General features: G+C 32.2%; 8 protein-coding genes across 11 annotated transcripts; 6 read left to right on the forward strand and 2 right to left on the reverse strand.

Moving 5' to 3' along the window:
• The first annotated feature begins 119 nt into the window (after window positions 1-119).
• LOC142597395 (cytochrome P450 3A2-like) lies at window positions 120-2,011 on the forward strand. Its single transcript, XM_075729339.1, has one exon. It carries the CDS (start codon window positions 120-122, stop codon window positions 1,761-1,763), a length of 1,644 nt encoding a protein of 547 aa, XP_075585454.1. The 3' UTR covers window positions 1,764-2,011.
• On the forward strand, window positions 1,996-3,645 carry LOC124494806 (cytochrome P450 3A2). Its single transcript, XM_075729341.1, has one exon. It carries the CDS (start codon window positions 1,996-1,998, stop codon window positions 3,601-3,603), a length of 1,608 nt encoding a protein of 535 aa, XP_075585456.1. The 3' UTR covers window positions 3,604-3,645.
• Window positions 3,646-3,719: 74 nt separating this feature from the next.
• On the forward strand, window positions 3,720-4,576 carry LOC124494663 (uncharacterized). Its single transcript, XM_047057896.2, has 2 exons — window positions 3,720-4,009; window positions 4,098-4,576. Exons 1-2 carry the CDS (start codon window positions 3,826-3,828, stop codon window positions 4,310-4,312), a joined length of 399 nt encoding a protein of 132 aa, XP_046913852.1. The 5' UTR covers window positions 3,720-3,825; the 3' UTR covers window positions 4,313-4,576.
• A 112-nt stretch (window positions 4,577-4,688) lies between these two features.
• LOC124494650 (uncharacterized) lies at window positions 4,689-6,047 on the forward strand. Its single transcript, XM_047057879.2, has one exon. The coding sequence runs from the start codon at window positions 4,689-4,691 to the stop codon at window positions 5,946-5,948; it is 1,260 nt and encodes a 419-aa protein (XP_046913835.2). The 3' UTR covers window positions 5,949-6,047.
• Window positions 6,048-6,356: 309 nt separating this feature from the next.
• Window positions 6,357-7,718, forward strand: LOC124494652 (pre-mRNA-splicing factor RBM22). Its single transcript, XM_047057882.2, has 2 exons — window positions 6,357-6,511; window positions 6,566-7,718. The coding sequence occupies exons 1-2, from the start codon at window positions 6,427-6,429 to the stop codon at window positions 7,630-7,632; spliced, it is 1,152 nt and encodes a 383-aa protein (XP_046913838.2). The 5' UTR covers window positions 6,357-6,426; the 3' UTR covers window positions 7,633-7,718.
• LOC124494644 (GEM-interacting protein) lies at window positions 7,651-11,423 on the reverse strand. 3 transcript variants are annotated; one of them, XM_075729333.1, is made up of 8 exons: window positions 11,384-11,423; window positions 10,446-10,818; window positions 10,084-10,364; window positions 9,491-10,020; window positions 9,400-9,422; window positions 9,050-9,346; window positions 8,727-8,995; window positions 7,651-8,661 (listed from the first exon to the last, which is right to left on the reverse strand). In XM_075729333.1, exons 1-8 carry the CDS (start codon window positions 11,401-11,403, stop codon window positions 7,836-7,838), a joined length of 2,619 nt encoding a protein of 872 aa, XP_075585448.1. In that variant the 5' UTR covers window positions 11,404-11,423; the 3' UTR covers window positions 7,651-7,835. The 3 variants fall into 3 exon arrangements, with proteins under 3 accessions (XP_075585448.1, XP_075585447.1, XP_075585450.1); XM_075729332.1 differs by lacking the exon at window positions 11,384-11,423 and adding an exon at window positions 10,906-11,211; XM_075729335.1 differs by lacking the exon at window positions 11,384-11,423 and adding an exon at window positions 10,916-10,994.
• A 1,889-nt stretch (window positions 11,424-13,312) lies between these two features.
• LOC124494658 (DNA damage-regulated autophagy modulator protein 2) lies at window positions 13,313-14,286 on the forward strand. Its single transcript, XM_047057892.2, has 2 exons — window positions 13,313-13,485; window positions 13,543-14,286. Exons 1-2 carry the CDS (start codon window positions 13,346-13,348, stop codon window positions 14,237-14,239), a joined length of 837 nt encoding a protein of 278 aa, XP_046913848.2. The 5' UTR covers window positions 13,313-13,345; the 3' UTR covers window positions 14,240-14,286.
• On the reverse strand, window positions 14,213-17,412 carry LOC124494641 (uncharacterized). 2 transcript variants are annotated; one of them, XM_047057870.2, is made up of 4 exons: window positions 17,229-17,412; window positions 16,763-17,103; window positions 16,189-16,698; window positions 14,213-16,127 (listed from the first exon to the last, which is right to left on the reverse strand). In XM_047057870.2, exons 2-4 carry the CDS (start codon window positions 17,091-17,093, stop codon window positions 14,344-14,346), a joined length of 2,625 nt encoding a protein of 874 aa, XP_046913826.2. In that variant the 5' UTR covers window positions 17,094-17,103; window positions 17,229-17,412; the 3' UTR covers window positions 14,213-14,343. The 2 variants fall into 2 exon arrangements, with proteins under 2 accessions (XP_046913826.2, XP_046913825.2); XM_047057869.2 differs by lacking the exon at window positions 17,229-17,412 and having other exon boundaries at window positions 16,763-17,183.
• Window positions 17,413-17,420: the final 8 nt, after the last annotated feature.

A 17,420-nucleotide genomic window follows, 5' to 3' on the forward strand; every position in this document is an offset into this window, starting at 1 on the left:
AATTAATCAATGGTAAACCATTGTTAGTATAAATGTATAAAGATTTTTTGAGTTTTTATTTGAATATATTTACATTTATTCGATTCTATTCAAACAAAACAAGTATCGTCTTTGTGAAAATGTTTGCCTTTATTTCATTGTTGACAATCATAGTTGTCATTATTATTATATTCTATGCTATTCAAAAACGACGAATGACCATTCTGGAAAGGAATGGTATTAATGGACCAAAACCACATTGGATATTCGGAAATATATTCCACTTTTTCAACGCCGATAATGTTACAAGATCTCAACAGTATATTGAAAAATACGGTAAAACATGTGGCTATTATGTTGGCCATAAACCGAATATATTGACCATTGATATCGAACTGATTAAACGTTTTCAGATAAAAGATTTTGAAAAATTTTCTGATCGACAAAATTTTGGTATCAAACATGGAATACATCCTAATCCTCGCTTCGCTCGTGATCTAGTCGCTTCCATCGGATTTCGATGGAAAGAAACACGCACAATCCTCACTCCAACATTCAGCGCAATGAAATTGAAAATGGTCACACCGATCATGGAATCAGCCATCGATATTTTTATTGATAAAGTTGGTCAACAAGCGCAAAAAAGTACCGAATTTGACATTTTCGAATATTTTCAACTACTCACAGCAGATGTCATCTCAAAAACGGCGCTTGGTATCGACACTAATGTTCAATACAATCCGAAAAATGAATTCTTTTTGGCAGCCAAATTATTGTTCGACAGAAAACCGAGCAAATTTCTAATGATGTTCATGTGTTTTCCGGAACTAGATCGAATTCTATATCCATTTCGTCGATTATTGGAAGTTATAAACGAACGTTTTGGTTGGTCACCACCATTCACCATTGCTAAATTAGTTGAAGCAGCTATTCAATTGCGAAAAATCCGTCCAATTAAAATTATCGATTTGTTACAATTAATGTTAGATGCTAAAGCCAGTGAAGATGAAATCAAGAATGAAAATGCTTCTAAATTATCAATTGAAATGTCAAACGATGATAAAATTTTAACAAATGGTAATGAAACTTCGGGCGTTGAGAATGGCCATCATAGAATGATGAATGGAAAAAAACTTCGAAATTCTAAATCATTGACCGAAGATGAAGTCATTTCTAATGCTGTACTATTCTATGAAGCTGGCTATGAAACGACAAGTACGGCCCTGGGATTTATCGCACATTTTCTAGTTACTCGTCAAGATATACAGGACAAAGTTCGTAAAGAGGTGAATGAGCTGTACGCCAATGAAAAAAAATTTGATTACAATACTGTGAACAAGTTAGCTTATATGCAATGTGTCATTAATGAATCGATGCGTTACTACCCACCAGTCACGGCTTTCATTACAAGAAATACAAAAGAAGATTATCATTACAAAGACATGATTATCCCGAAAGATTCAACCATTCGAATACCGGCATACCAACTGCATCATTGTGAAGAGTATTGGCCTAATCCAGAAGTGTTTGATCCTGAAAGATTTCGTGATAAAAAAAATTATGATCCAAATGCGTTTCAAGTGTTTGGCAATGGCCCACGTAACTGTATTGGAATGCGTTTTGCATTGTATGAAATCAAATTAGCACTGGCCAAACTATTGTTTCGATACAAACTTGTACCGGGACCAAGCACCGAAAATGAATTAACACTTGAAAGGAAAAATATAACCGAAACGCCTAAATATGGAGTTTTTGTTAAAGCATTGCTGGCACAGAAAATTTAATCAATTTTGTCCTATCAAGTACATATAATTTATCCCACATATGCTGATCAAATTGAAACTGTTGTCAATTGATTAATCAAATCGAGTGCAATACAATTGATAAATCGTTGTTTTTATATGATAAAATTAGAAACGATCCTATTCATATTTTAGTTGGACAGATTATGGCTAATATAAACAGTAAAAATTTTGTTTTACAAATCATTTTAACAATTTGTTTCAATAAATAAAAATGATTGGTACAATTATATTTGTTTTGATTTTATTGATCACATTTTATGTGATTCGTAAACATCGAATGTCCATTCTGAAACGAAATGGTATCCATGGTCCTGAACCAAATCTTATCGCTGGTAATATATTTTCATTGTTGAAAAAGTCCAACTTTGAAAGATCACAAGAATTGATTGAAAAATATGGTAAAACTTCTGGATATTATGTTGGCGCAAAACCGAATGTGATGACCATCGATTTGGAATTGATCAAACGATTTCAGATCAAAGATTTTGATAAATTTTCTGATCGACAAACATTTGGCCTGAAACACGGTATTCGTCCGAATCCAAGATTTTCTGAGAATGTTATCGGATCACGTGGCGCTCGTTGGAAAGAACATCGAACAATATTGAATCCAACATTCAGTGCAATGAAATTAAAAATGGTTACGCCGATTATAGAATCGGCAATTGATATATTCATCAACAAAGTCGACAAACACTCAAAAAATGGTAACGAATTTAATATTTATGAAGATTTTCAACTTCTCACGGCTGATGTTATTTCGAAAACCGCCTTTGGAATCGATACTAATGTTCAATATGATCCCAAAAATGAATTTTTTCTTGCAGCAAAAATGGTGTTTGACACTAAACCTTCTCGATTTATTTTGTTATTCACCTGTTTTCCTGAATTGGACATTTTAATGTACCCATTTCGTCGATTACTGGAAATCATACGTGAAGCTAGAGGTAAATCTGCTTCTGCCATTTTATCCAAATTGATTGAAGCTGCTATCCGGTTGCGTAAAGATCGGCCAGTGAAAACACCCGATCTATTACAGCTTATGCTTGATGCTCAAGCTAGTGACGATGAACTCAAACAAAAAGACATGTCAAATTTAACCATAGAAATGTCCAATGATGAAATGAATGCAGTCACCGAAAAGAATGGAACTCTAAATATGGGCGAGAAATTTAAGAATTCCAAATCACTTACACAAGATGAGGTCATAGCTAATGCAATCATTTTTTATGAAGCTGGATATGAAACGACAAGTACGACCTTGGGATTTATCGCACATTTTCTTGTTACTCGTCAAGATATACAGGACAAAGTTCGACAAGAAGTGAATGAATTATTTAAACGAGAAGGAAAATTTGATTATAATACTGTGAACAAGCTAGCTTATATGCAATGTGTCATAAATGAATCAATGCGATTCTATCCACCAGTAACAAATTTCATTACAAGAAATACAAAAGAAGATTATCATTACAAAGACATGATTATCCCGAAAGATTCAACCATTCGAATACCGACATACCAACTACATCATTGCGAAGAGTATTGGCCTAATCCAGAAGTGTTTGATCCAGAAAGATTTCGTGATAAAAAGAACTATGATTCGGTTGCATTTCAAGGATTTGGCAATGGTCCTCGAAATTGTATTGGGATGCGTTTTGCTCTTTATGAAATCAAATTAGCTCTAGCCAAACTATTGTTTCGATATAAACTTGTACCGGGACCAAGTACAGAAAATGAATTGACAATTGAGCAAAAAATAATAACTGAAACGCCTAAATATGGTGTCTTTGTCAAAGCCGTTCCTTTATTGAATTAATAAATATAATTTTTGAAAAAGCTTGAATTTTTATTTTACGAATTCGTTAACTTGTAGAATTTAAATTTCCAACTCGTTCATAGACACTGTTACTAAATGTGAAAAATAAAATCAGATCGTCGACGAATCACCTGACTATATTATTTTTGTTGGTGAAGGTTATCCATTCATAAAAATTTAAATTTGGAATTACTTTTTGCTTTTTGACCACTTATTATCATCATGTGGTATTTAAGGCATCATGCTCGAAATTTTTTCCGATCCATAATGAAACCGATACCTGTAAATTTGGCTCGAAAATGGTATCAACGAACCCGTTATCTTTATGTTTGTCTTGGTGCAACTGCATTCGCATATTCTCTATTCATAGTCAATAAACATAAAGCTGATATTGAACTTTATCCAGGTAATATATTAATTGACAATAATAAATTCATATAAAGAACCCTCATCAAAAAAAAAACTGACCAATTTTTATTGATTTTTTTGCTTAGATTTTGATAAAAGTTCTATACATAAAAAATTGAGATTAAAAGGTGAACCCGGAGAAGTGGTCATAGCCAATTTTGCCTTTGGTAAGCCGGTTCAAATCGAACGATATAATAATGAAGATTATATACGTGAATTTGAAGAACGAAAACGAAATTACGAATTGCAACGACAACAGAAAACAGTTGTCTCACAACCCATCAATACCAATTCTGTCTAATTTATATGAAAGTTAATCTAGTTTTCTATTAGAACTATTTTTGAAAAATATTACTATATCAAAAGCAAATGTAAAAATTATTATTTTAATTGAAAATTCATAATAAAAAACCATACAATTTACGTATGTCACACTTTTTGTGTGCAAATCCTTTTAAATTTCATCGCTATGGCAATAATAACAGAAACAAATTAAACACAAAAACATTCATTCAGTTAGCATAAATGATGGACTCAAATATTTAATAAATTAACTTTTTTAAAATTGTTAACACGTGTGCTTTCTCTTAGAATTAGAATCAAAATTTTTATTCTAATCGATCCATCAAGCAATATACACTGATGGTGATCAAAGTTCTGATGAGTTGTAATTCAAAATGTGCCTTACAAATAGGCCAGGCATAAACGGTGGTGGTCTTCCTAAATCAAAATTAAAATTATTCATCCTTCTCTGCTTTATATTTGGCTGCTATGTATTGCTCATACAAAATTCATCATTTCTCAATGAATTTCATTGGAATTATCTTCTTGCAAGTAATCTAAAGGCAACCATAATTCATGGCCATCGAGTCGGTACGAAAAACGTCCAAATTCGCCAGAATGGAACATCCACAGTTTATTTCCATCTACCTTCATTGGATGATTACAAAATTCAAGATGATTATTTTCAGTTCAATAAAACTATAACAGATAAGCTCACTTCATCACAATCATCGGCTCGATCCTGTTTACGCCGAGGATCACAGGTTATTCAAAGTAATCTCATAGGATTGCAATCATGTATATGTAATCCCAATTATTTTGGTCAAGATTGTTCAGTTCCAAAAATCGTTCAAGATGCATTGTTGCAAGATTCCGAGCTAAAAATCGATACACTAAATAGACCTCGACGGCTATTAATGTCGCTGATTTGGCTATCTTTTCATCAACATCAGAATAATACTCTTTACCAGATTAATTTAGAAAATCTTTACAAAACTCTTGATGAATTTTTGCCACTCATCGACATGTTCATCATACATGAGATCATTTTTGAGCCATCAATTAGTAATTTTTCACTACAAACACAATTCGATCATGGTTTATTTTCCAAATTCAAATCATTCACATTGCTCAATGCCATCAAATTTAATGAATATGGAAAATCTAATGAAAATTTTCGTCATATTGAATGGGAATCAATGCGACAATCATGGAGAATTTTCAGCACTCAAGTTACAGAATATCGTCCTAGTGATATATTAATTTTCATGTCTATCAATCAATTTCCCACTACTGATTTAATATTATTTTTAAAATATCATACGGGCATACAAGATATTGTTCATATTGGTCCAATATACAATTTTTATTATCAAAACAAAAGTTTGATTATGTTTGACCATCAAAACTCGCTATCAACCGAATCAATCAAAACTAATAATCCTGTGAATTCGATGCTCGATCGTATCAAAAATGTAATCATCTCATTTCAATATATGGCTTCATTGTGTCAATTCAGTTTCGAACATTACATCACCAATTACTGTCAAATGAATCAAAATTTAATAAAACATTTTCGTGCAAATTTCTGGCCAATTCATCATATTCGAATTGGATCAAAAGTTCAAAGTGTAGCAACCAAAGTAATATTATGATCTATCTTGTTTATTTTTAATATATATTTTTTTATTAAAAAAAAGTCTGGAAAAAACTTTTATACAAATAAATTCAAAGCTTTAAGCCTTTTGAACTTCTGAATTATTGTTAATTTTGAGAAATTTGACCAAATCTTCATCCACATTATCGGTGTCATCCCAATTTTCATCCCATAGTTGTTGATTGCTCATTGTCGATGGGAGCCAATTATCTTCATTAAATTCTTCAAAATCATCTTCACAATTATCAACGTCCAATGTGACCGTATTTAAAACTGGTATCGAATTGAATGGATTTTGAAAACTCATTTTTTTTTTGTTTCAAACTTTTACGATTTTTGAGAATAAAATCATTCCTTGTGCAACTATTATTACTTACATGAATTAATTGGGTGTTAATAGTTCAAATGTTTGATTCGAATCGTGCTCGAAATAATTTTGATTCAAGCAAAAGTTTTTAATTTTAAAATACATCAAAATGGCCATGTCCAAAGGAACTTCGCATTATAATCGACAGGTTTGGGAAGATGAATCGTTTCCAATTTTGTGTCAAACTTGTTTAGGTAAGATTTGGTAATATAAGTTTTCTCTTGTTATTGATTTCCAATTAAAATTAGGTGATAACCCATTCTTGAGAGTCATGAAAGAAAAATATGGAGCCGAATGCAAAGTGTGCAGTAGGCCATTCACGACATTTCGCTGGTGTCCAGGATCAAAAATGCGATATAAAAAAACTGAAATTTGTACCATTTGTGCTCGGGCAAAAAATATCTGTCAAACTTGTTTATTAGAACTACAATATGGCCTACCGGTACAAGTTCGTGATGAAGTGCTGGGAACAAAGCTAGAATTACCAAAATCGGAAATAAATCGTGAATACTACTCACAAATGCTCGATCGAGCCGTACAGAATTCCGATGCCACAGAAGCGTTTGGAGCTCTCAAAGATGCACCTACTTCAGAAGTGCTAACTAAATTGGCTAGAAATTCGCCTTATTACAAAAGAAATGCGCCTCATATTTGCAGTTTTTGGGTCAAAGGGGAATGTAAAAGAGGTGAAGAATGTCCATATAGGCATGAAAAGCCATCTGATCCAAGTGATCCGCTTTCCGACCAGAATATTAAAGATCGTTATTTTGGCGTAAACGACCCGGTGGCCGAAAAATTATTGAAACGTGCCGCCGAAATGCCAAAACCTCTACCACCTGAAGATAAGTCCATAACTACTTTATATATCGGTAACATTAACGAACAAATTGAAGAAAGTGATCTACGCGATTATTTCTACCAATTTGGTGAAATACGTTCCATCAACATGGTATATAAATCGAATTGTGCATTCGTACAGTTTACAACTAGACAAGCGGCCGAAGAAGCTGTTAAGAAAGCGTTCCAACGCCTGACCATAAAAGGTACTAAATTGACAATAAGATGGGGCAAATCGCAAGGCAAACGTAAAACCGACGATGATGAAGAACGAAACAAACCAGGTCCCAGCAATAAGCAGAATAAAGTTGCTTCCGTACCCGGGTTGCCTGTCGGTACACCCGACTATTTTGGCCTAGTTCCAGCATTAAATCCACCCACCATAGGTCCCTCATCTTCATCAAGCGTCTACTATCCATCACAAGATCCCTCACGAATGGGCTCAATTTCAATGAAAAAATCATATCATAAAAATTGATTGTATTCAAAAATAAAATTTTTTTTTTAATAACCACCTCATTTATTTAGCCACACCATAATAAATAAACATGATAGAAATATAAATTTTGTTTTTTATGTCTCTTTTTAAGTAATCTTGTGACCATCATTATCAAATTTAGGGGTTAAATGCTGACAATGATGATTTAAAATTGACATGTGAAAGATCTTAATAGGTTCGATTCAGACATGATCTTCATTTGAATTGACAGAGAAATCTATGTTTTTGTATGAATATATATCGGATGATGATTTTGAAAGCTCGTTATGTTTTACATAAATTGGTTTTGGTGATGATTGCTGACTAATTGATTTATCGGGAAGTAGTTGTGTGCTACCAGTTCTTGAGATCAAATGATAATCCGATACGATTCGTTTAACGTTTTTCTGTTGCTGGTGTTGTTGATGAAGTGAACCTACATGACGATTTAATGGCCCGACTGTTGTGGATGAAGCGGTTATTTGTGAGAATGGAGATAATACAGTATCGTTTTTGGCAATCTTATTATTTGCATGATTTGTGATTGTAGCAAATACTTTATTCGGGTTCGTTTTTAGATTTGAATCATCTATGATTCGTGGTGGAGAATATGATGATGATGATGATGAATAAAATCTTAGCTGTGGTTGTTGAGATTGATTGATACTAGATGCAAAAAATTCGAATCTAGCCTGATTCATATTGTGCTTGATTTGACTGACATCCGGACGGATGGAGGAACATGTAGCCGATTTTAATAACTGTGGCATTCTATTGAAATGGCTGTTATTCATGATAGTTTCGCCATTTTGTTTCAAAGATGAATCAGATGTTTCCATAGACGTAGATATGACTTTCTTATTTTCAATTTGACCAAATGAATTATTTCGATGTAATCCGATACCTATCCCAGCATAGTTGTCAGGTTCGGAATCAGAATCAAACACTTGATCAGAATAAAGAATAAATAGCTCAATCACTCTGCTTTGATGATTAGTATCGTATAGCATGTTTGTATCATCATTATCGCTAGATATAAATCAAAATAAGTTAATGTAACATGTGTTTATAGAGAGAATAAAAAAGAAACATACGCTTTTTTCAGCAATGTAGGCCCAAATACGATACCTAGATTTCCCGGATTCATTTGATTAAATTCCGAGTCTTTAGAAATTTGGCGCAAATGATTTATCAAATATCGTAGGGTATTATAATGAATCGTCGGCAATCGACGACAAATTTTCCTTAATCTAGTGACAATTTCTTCTTCACTAGAAGAATCAATTGGAGAATTTTTAGAATATCTCGTAGCAACTTCGATCAATTCATTGTAAAGTTGGAATGTTAATAGCGGCTCAGGAAGCTGTAACGATACAAACTATGAATTTTTAAAATTGTTTAAATTATTGAATCTTACCATTCGAAAAAATTGTTTCAACAAATTCGCAATAACATTTGGTGAAACATTCGATAGATCAACACTGTCCGGATCGGTTTCGTAAGCTTTAGTCAAGCTATCTACTTGAGATTTTACTGCAGATACTCGATAGATGCCTGATATTCGAGAACCACGTGTTTCGATCTGATTAACACATTTTTTTATAACATCTGGTACAGCATTTGAAGAAAGTTGACAAAGGGGAACTCGAAACAAAAGGTTCGGACCGGATTTGTTTTCATTACATTTGACACCTTTTTTGTATTGATAGACACTCTAAGAACGAATTGAATCAACAATTAACAAGACAAAGAATTGATGAAACTTACTTTGTATTTTTTCTCAATCACTTCTAAAAAAAATGCAATAAAAAAAGTTTAATGAATTTTTTTTCCAACTACAAAACAAAACAAAACTTACTAATTTGAAAATTATCATTCGATTGTGTTTTAGGATTAATGGCATTCACCGCTTTGCTTTCTTTACGGATATGTACCGGTTTTTGTTGCTGCTGCTGTTTGATTAGATAAACGTTTGAATTATTATTCATACCGCTGTCAGATTCGCTAGAATAAAGTTCTTGATTCTCTGAATGATGATGACTAGTTGATTGTATCGACTGATGATTGATAGATGATGAAGAATCGTCAAACATTAGAGGAAGACTATTGGAAAAATCACGATAAGGTTTTCCCATTTCATGGTGATCAGTATCAATAATTGCCCGATGAATCTCTTCAGGCGAATAAGTGATTGAATCACGTAGCGTTTCAAAATAATGAGAAGTAATTTCTTTGATCTTAATCTCAGTAATAGCCATCAGATTCTGTAATCGGCTAATTAGTTCACGTTTGGATTTTTTAAATGATTCTTTCTGTGCATTAAGAATCCATAGAAATTTAGTGTTGTTGGCCTCAGCTTCATTAAATTCATTGCTACTTTCTAAATAACTTTAATGATCAATAAAAAGAGAATAAAATGGATTCATTCTATAAACAACAAGGCAAATGTACCTGAATTTTTGTTTCGTTTTACTTTCAGCATCCTGTAATTTTTGTGTGTAGAAATTTTCACGTGATTTTGAATAAGTGCTGATAACATCATTAAGTTGTTTATTCGCTTTGGCCCAATCATCTTTGATCTTTTTAATTTGTTTATCAAACTCTAAACGAAATTCATTAACAGGAGCTAAAATGTTTTTGCTCAACAGATCAAAATTGTTATCACACATGTTGGCATTTTTGATCTCGTTTTGACAAAATTGATTATAAACATTATGGAAAGGTAAAAAAGCCTAATGGATTATTATATAAGAAAAATTAATCAGTGTTAACATCAATCAAATCAGGTCAACAAAGAAAACAATGACACATACTTTATCACTTTTCAATTGATGAATTGTTGTTCGCATGCTTTGATCATTCTTAGAGATGGCACGATTGTATTCACTTTCAATTTGGGCACGTTTTTCAATGAAAGTGACCAATTCTTTCATATATTTGCACCAACATTTTGCCTGTTTCATAAGTTCATCTAGACCGGATTCATAGGAGAAAATTCGTTCTTCAGGCATATTAATCGGTAATGTTCTTGATTTATTGGATCGATTGCTGCTGGCACTAGGACTTGGATGGCCAATTGATGTTTGTTGTTGTGGTGGTGGTGGTGATGATTGTATTTTTTGTGTTAAATCCAATGATTTTAAAGAAGACATTGAAACGCCGTCTTGCATTAAACAATTGGAAATACTGATTTAAAAAAATTAAAAATAACAAGAAACCAATGACGATGATAAATAAAATCTGATATGATTGAAAAATGAAAATAATAATTACAAAAATAGACATGTGATAATTGATTTTTCAGATGATAAAATCAAAATCAATAGGAGAGCTGTTGGCCATCGACATCTCATCGGATCAATGATCAAACAAGCTATCGATATTAATAAATAAATATATCGAAAACAAAAAAAAAGCTATTCTGACAAAATCGAACAATAATAGTCGAAATAATAAATAACCGGAATTATTAGCAATTAATTGAAAGATTCTATGTTTATTAGTCTCAATAATGGATGAAACAATTTTAACAATGAAAAAGTTGCATCGGTTTGTCAACTTAGAAAAAACAAGCGACTCGGAATGAATAGGAATTCTTTTTTCTTAAAAATAAAAGTCCGAATCCCACAGATAAGACAAAAAGACGTAATCATCATCATATTTAGAAAGAAAAATAATACACCATAAAAATCATTATCACTATTCATCATCAGGTTAATATGGTAACTACAATTTGGTGGCGGATTTTTACGTTTTTATTTTTTCATCCATAAACAGTAATATGTAACAGTATACATGCAAAAGGTATTGCCATCCTACAAGATGCAGATGCTAATAGATTGAATAGATAATTTGTGACTAAATTAAATCACTATGGTGATAAAACAAAATTTTGCTGCTGCTACAATTTTTCTATTTTTTTCAAATATGATAACTCACTTGTATTGGAATGATTTATACAAAGCGTTGATGTTATCGACCAATTGTGAATGCAATTCAATCGAATAATTATTATAATCATATGTTTTTACAGCTTTGACCAATTGACTAGCGTTTAATAATAATTCTTTACTTTCCAGTAATGAATATTTTTCCAAAATCACACGCATTATTTTCGATATTTCAGCCAATCTTTCATAAGCTGCTTTACGTTTCTTTTCAGGGTCATCTACAATATTTAATGTTGATTAAGTTGTTTTCGATTCATCGGATTTATCCAATACAAAGAAATAATGAAATCGAAATTAATTAAGAGTAACAAACAAAATTAGCGACTAAAATAATATATTTACCTCGTTGATCATAGACATGTTTCAGCTCACCAAGTAGATAAGTCAATGTTTGTGAATAATGACCAATATTTTTATTCGATCCAGCACCAGTAGCTGAATAATGTTGTTGTTGTTGTGATTCCATTCTCGGATTAGGATGAATATTTCAATGTGTCGAACAGATTATGTTAAGGATTCAACAAAACTAAAACTGGAACATGGTGAGCCTCATTATATTGTATATAGATAAATGACAAACGTAGAAACATAAATACAATGTAATTGATTTAATGATGATGATGATCGAATTTCGATGATAAATTCAAATTGATCGATTTTTATGAATCAATCAATGAAAAGTTTTTGTTTTCGTTTTTATTCGCCTAAAACAACGATTGTTTGTTTGTTGTTTTATTAGATATATTATTATTATTACTAGCGCGCTCACCAGACACATATTCACGATTATGATCACCTCTATGATTTTGTTTCGTTATTGTTGGTAGGTGTGTTTGCAATTGTAAATCTGGTGCAAGTCATTTGCGAATATCAAGAACTATTTGTTGCATACACTAGTGGTTAATGATGATGATGATAGCACCGTTATGATTTCTCTTCTTTTCGTTGTTTTTACTTTTTTTCAATTTTTGTAGTATTTGTGATTATTATTGGCGTTCTGCTCTCATTTTAAAACCATCAGAATGAATACTAGCTATAGTGTTGTAACTGTTTGGAATATTCTTTTGAAATGCTAAATGTTAAACCATTAAATAATTGTAGTATCATGTCATGAACGTACATATACCATCAATGCCAACTTACGAAAATTGGCCAGCTAGACGTAAAGATTATCATCAAGATTTTTTCCTTCTTAGCCAGGCCTCTCGGTAGACTGCTTCAGAGCTGGCTGCAATCTTGATATGCTTGATTCTGACGAGATGCGATGGTAAAAATAAAGAAGCTAAATTTAGCACTTTAGAATATAGGGAAAGAAAAAAAAATTAGACGTCACGTATACTCGAATCGGTGATGGGGTGTATGACGACAAGGTGATGAAATTAAACAAATAAATATTTGGATTTGGATAAAGAATATGTCTGATAATTTGACGTTAGTAATCGAAAAAGTCTTAAATATAATGATGATGATGATGATGAAACCAAGTGAAACTCAAAGCTCCATCTGTCGATTGAAAAATCCAATGAATTTTTCATACTGAAATGTTTTTGCATTGGTCACATTGCACACAATTGTAATTAAACAAACAATTAAATGAACAAAGGAAATCTCATTACCGATAATCATGATTGAGACCATCATGAGTTACAATTTTTTTTATCAGTTAACGTTTCCGTTTTCTCGATTTTTTTTGGTTGATGAAGGAAATATAAATGAAATATATAACAATTAAATACGACACAGTCTGTCGATGAAAAAAAAACATGAACATGATTGATAATAGAACAATAAACGAATGGAAAATCGCATATTATGTACGAATTTTGACCTTTCATTTGCAACACCAATATTGGATACTGCCATTAATAACCGGATTGTTGTTGATTGGTTCATTATCAATATGGTACGTTAAAAAATCGTGTGAAATCCAAACATTATAATTAACTACAAAACATTCCAGTTATTACATAGTGGTTTTTGTTAACGGTGCATGGCCAGTTAAATTGATTAGCGATATGGGTGCATTACAACCTGTGGCCGGTTATTATGCACAAACACTTGACATATTGGCCATCATGTTTTTATTAATCGCATGGATTCGTTATAGACAAATCAATTATTATATTGTTTTTATGATACCGAATTCTACGAATAAACAAGTGAACAATAACTTTATGCTAGACATGATGCAACGGAAAAATTTCCAATCATTTATATGTGTGATAATCGGAGCAATTGGATTCGAAATTGTAGGTAATTTTCGATTAAATGAACACCTGATCATGCATGGAATCGGTATGCTATTGCTCTTATTCAACATTCCATATAAATATCAACAAAAATTTATGATGGAAAAATTCTATGAATGTGATAGAATTGAAAGTCGACCATTGTTTTGGTCCATATTGACACATGTTGAATTAATGTCATGGATAATATGTATTGCAAGTACAGCAATAGCCTGCTGGAATACGGGACACATAGATCAATGGTTACATCATGAAACACGTATGAATTGGCAACCGGATGTGGCTGGTTTTAATTGGTTCGTCATTGCCGTTCTAGTCGAATGGAATGTTTGTTTTATGTTCACTGGAATGTTATTCTCATTGAGTCATAGGATGTATCGATTTAAGCAATGGAATCATGTCTTTTAATTAAGAAATATTTATTCGAATAAAACGTAAATAATTTATAACAAAAAGGATTTTTTCATGGTTGAAATCATTATCAATATAAATGGCTTATTATTTTCACCATTCTATCGACGACCTTTTTTGCCCCCTTTCTGTTTGTTCTTTTTGCCTTTTTTACCTTTTTTATCATTTTGCCAATCATCGTCTGCATCTGAACCAGAATCTTTATTTTTAGCATCTTTGAGATTACTAGTCGAATTTTTAGCTTTTTCTTTACCAGTCTTTTCATTGTTAATATCACCTTTAACGTCATCATTAATAATTTGGTCATCTTTTTTTACCGAACTACTAGACTTTTCAAAGTCTTCATCTTTCTGGATGCTATCATCATCAAGCGTTTTGAAATCTTGACTGGCAGTGCTATCTTCAGTAGCTAATTGTAGCAATTCATTCTCGGATGATTGATCACATGAATGAAATGTATCATTATCCCCTTGCTGTTGTTTCTTGTCTTCATCAATCAATTCACCAGTTTCATTTCCAGAATGACTATGGTCGACTTTAACTTCGGTTTCAATTTTGCTGGAATTTGACTGATCGTCTTTCTTCTGGTCTTTTTTGTTATGTTTTTTTGTGATACTTTGTAACTCAGTGGTTATTGTAGTTGTCTTTTTTTCTGTAATGATTTCTTTATTACTGGATTCAAATTCCGCAATTGTTTTCAATCCTTTCAAATGATCTTCTTTCTTGACTGTCTTGATCAGTGATCGAAGATTGTCAATGTTATGTTCAAACTTTAGCTTGTTCAAATTGGAATAATCTTTTAGAAGATTTTGATTTTTATATTTAGTTTCTTTGTGAATTTCTTCCTCATTTTTAGTCATGGTTTTAAAGCGTATTTTGAGATCAAGAAGCTTTTTGTTTCCATGATCACAATTGCAATCTCCATTTTGAGCTTGGTCATTTCCATTCGTACCATTATTGGAGTCGCATTGATTATTATCCATATAGCTATCATTGGGTGATGAATCACGTGTACGATCAACTTCTTTGCGGAGAAAACTGATTTGTTTCAATAGAGTATTGATGATTTTCATTTTTGGATCCTCATTCACATGAACAATATTAATGATCTTCTGTGCAATCGATGCATAACGAAGGGTACTGATTGTTTCTTCCAAATGAATTTTAGCTGGTGAAATCGTAGCGATCATCGATGTACGAGAGTTGCCACCCAATGAATCTCTTAGCAAATAGGTTAACACTGAATCACGATACGGGACATGTGCATGATGTGTCGAATTCTGACGACTACTACTATTATCAGCCAATTGTGAGATGACTTTGCCTAACGTTAACAACGATTTATTGATCATCGTACCTTCACGGAAACGATCCGAATTCAAATTACCCACACGTTCACTTCCAGCCAGATCGACCAGATTTATTTTAGAAATGCATGAAGTTTCTGTCGTACGTGGATTATCATCGCTACTGTCATCATCATCATTATGTCTATCGAATCGACGATTTTGAACCAGAATAATGCTGAAAATCGAATGCGATCGGCTACTTTTTTCATTCAAATTAGTTGTCGCAGTTGATCGGCGATCGAGACCATTTTTAAGTAATTCCATAGCATTTTCATAACTTTCTACGGTGAAAACGGTCAAATCTTCAACATATGTACCGGTTTGAGGATGTTCACGAACACGTAAGTTTTTACCGAGCATTTCAAATTCATCAGAAAGAAGATCGTTTATTTTTTCATTGTAGATTTCAAGGAAACTAACGTTGACAATGTATTCAATATCTTTTTTCGTAGTGGTAATTCGTTTGAATAAATCGTTGAGAAAACGAGGAGTAATGCCCGGATTTTCTTCAGTGCCCAACATTGTGTATGTTTTACCTAACAGATACAAGCCGCATAAATCATTAAAAAAATTACATGACTAAAAATGATTACTCACCACTGCCAGATTGGCCATAAGCAAACAAACAGACATTAAAACCTTGATGGGCATAGTCCAATAATGGTTGACCCATCTTACGGAATACAATTTCTTGTGATGCATAATTAAACAAATCACGATTTGATGAATCGAAACAATAATCAAATTCGAATAAATCTTTCTTTGATGGTATCATCACTTTTTTATCTTTCATCAATACATCTGTTATCTTGCCATCTTTTTGTGATCCAGTTTTTTCATTGTCAGCCAATGGTCGCATACGAACGGCCACTTTAATGGATGATGGTTGATCAATTTTGTTTGGTGTTATATCAAGGATGCCTGAATCTGATAGCATTGTAGGATTGTTGTTATTCGTTTCGATCTTTTTAATACTGTTTGTGGCAATGTTGTGGCTATCGCTTTTGATTGCATCATCATCCATATTAACAGCTAAATTCAAGTTGAATGCTATATTAGCGCCATTTTTTTGCTTTTGACTAATCGATTTCGTTTTCTGAGACCAATCTATGTGAGAAAAAGAAAATATTTTTAAGATGACATAAAAAACCATCAAACATATAAAACTGACCTTCGCCATTATTAGCGCCGTTGATCTTATTTTCTTTTCCTTTTGGAGTCAAACTAAGTTCAAAATTCAATCCATTACGTTTAGTTTGAGAATGAGTATTGTCCGGATTATCAGAATTTTTCATAGTGAAGCCAGATTTTTTCGGCGTGCACTTTGCTGAATTTTTCAATGGTTTACTATTCTTCATCGATACACCGCCACTTGTTGTGCTGTTGGTATTTGAGTGTTTCAAGTTTAAATTAACTTCCTTTCCGTTATTTGACTCTTGTTGTTTGTTAACATTTATCTTAGGCAATTCAAGGCCATTTTTAATGCCACCAAATACACGCATTCCTGAATCACTAAGATTGGACATATTTTCAGCAAAAAAAAAAAAAAAAAAAAAATAAAAATTAAACCACGACGAAAACAAATTAGAAATGAAAATAGAGAACTAAATGATTCACAATGATAATATAACACTCACGTTCACGAGGAACAGGAAGATTGATGTAGAGCTGCAATTGTAGTTTCGATTATTTGATTTGATAAGATAATAATTGTAATTATTTATATTTTTTCATTTTTTTGAATAAAAAATTACAATTACTTAAAATGTCTGAATACAGTAATAACAAAATGAACGAGAGAGATTCGAAAATTCAAACCCTAACGTATT

This window comes from Dermatophagoides farinae, chromosome 3 (genome assembly GCF_024713945.1).
Source record: "Dermatophagoides farinae isolate YC_2012a chromosome 3, ASM2471394v1, whole genome shotgun sequence".
NCBI lineage: Eukaryota > Metazoa > Arthropoda > Arachnida > Sarcoptiformes > Pyroglyphidae > Dermatophagoides > Dermatophagoides farinae.

Bases quoted from the DNA above. Each gene is read 5' to 3' on its own strand.
- LOC142597395 (XM_075729339.1), top strand. From the start codon at position 120: ATGTTTGCCTTTATTTCATTGTTGACAATCATAGTTGTCATTATTATT.
- LOC124494806 (XM_075729341.1), top strand. From the start codon at position 1,996: ATGATTGGTACAATTATATTTGTTTTGATTTTATTGATCACATTTTAT.
- LOC124494663 (XM_047057896.2), top strand. From the start codon at position 3,826: ATGTGGTATTTAAGGCATCATGCTCGAAATTTTTTCCGATCCATAATG. The intron at 4,010-4,097 runs GTAATATATTAA...TTTTTTGCTTAG, and splicing joins TGATATTGAACTTTATCCAG to ATTTTGATAAAAGTTCTATA.
- LOC124494650 (XM_047057879.2), top strand. From the start codon at position 4,689: ATGTGCCTTACAAATAGGCCAGGCATAAACGGTGGTGGTCTTCCTAAA.
- LOC124494652 (XM_047057882.2), top strand. From the start codon at position 6,427: ATGGCCATGTCCAAAGGAACTTCGCATTATAATCGACAGGTTTGGGAA. The intron at 6,512-6,565 runs GTAAGATTTGGT...AATTAAAATTAG, and splicing joins TTTGTGTCAAACTTGTTTAG to GTGATAACCCATTCTTGAGA.
- LOC124494644 (XM_075729332.1), bottom strand. From the start codon at position 10,985: ATGAGATGTCGATGGCCAACAGCTCTCCTATTGATTTTGATTTTATCA. The intron at 10,365-10,445 runs GTATGTGTCATT...ATAATCCATTAG, and splicing joins ATCAATTGAAAAGTGATAAA to GCTTTTTTACCTTTCCATAA. The intron at 9,423-9,490 runs GTAAGTTTTGTT...CATTTTTTTTAG, and splicing joins GAATGATAATTTTCAAATTA to AAGTGATTGAGAAAAAATAC.
- LOC124494658 (XM_047057892.2), top strand. From the start codon at position 13,346: ATGAACATGATTGATAATAGAACAATAAACGAATGGAAAATCGCATAT. The intron at 13,486-13,542 runs GTACGTTAAAAA...AAAACATTCCAG, and splicing joins ATTGGTTCATTATCAATATG to TTATTACATAGTGGTTTTTG.
- LOC124494641 (XM_047057869.2), bottom strand. From the start codon at position 17,117: ATGTCCAATCTTAGTGATTCAGGAATGCGTGTATTTGGTGGCATTAAA. The intron at 16,699-16,762 runs GTCAGTTTTATA...TTTCTCACATAG, and splicing joins CGGCGCTAATAATGGCGAAG to ATTGGTCTCAGAAAACGAAA. The intron at 16,128-16,188 runs GTGAGTAATCAT...TGTATCTGTTAG, and splicing joins TTATGGCCAATCTGGCAGTG to GTAAAACATACACAATGTTG.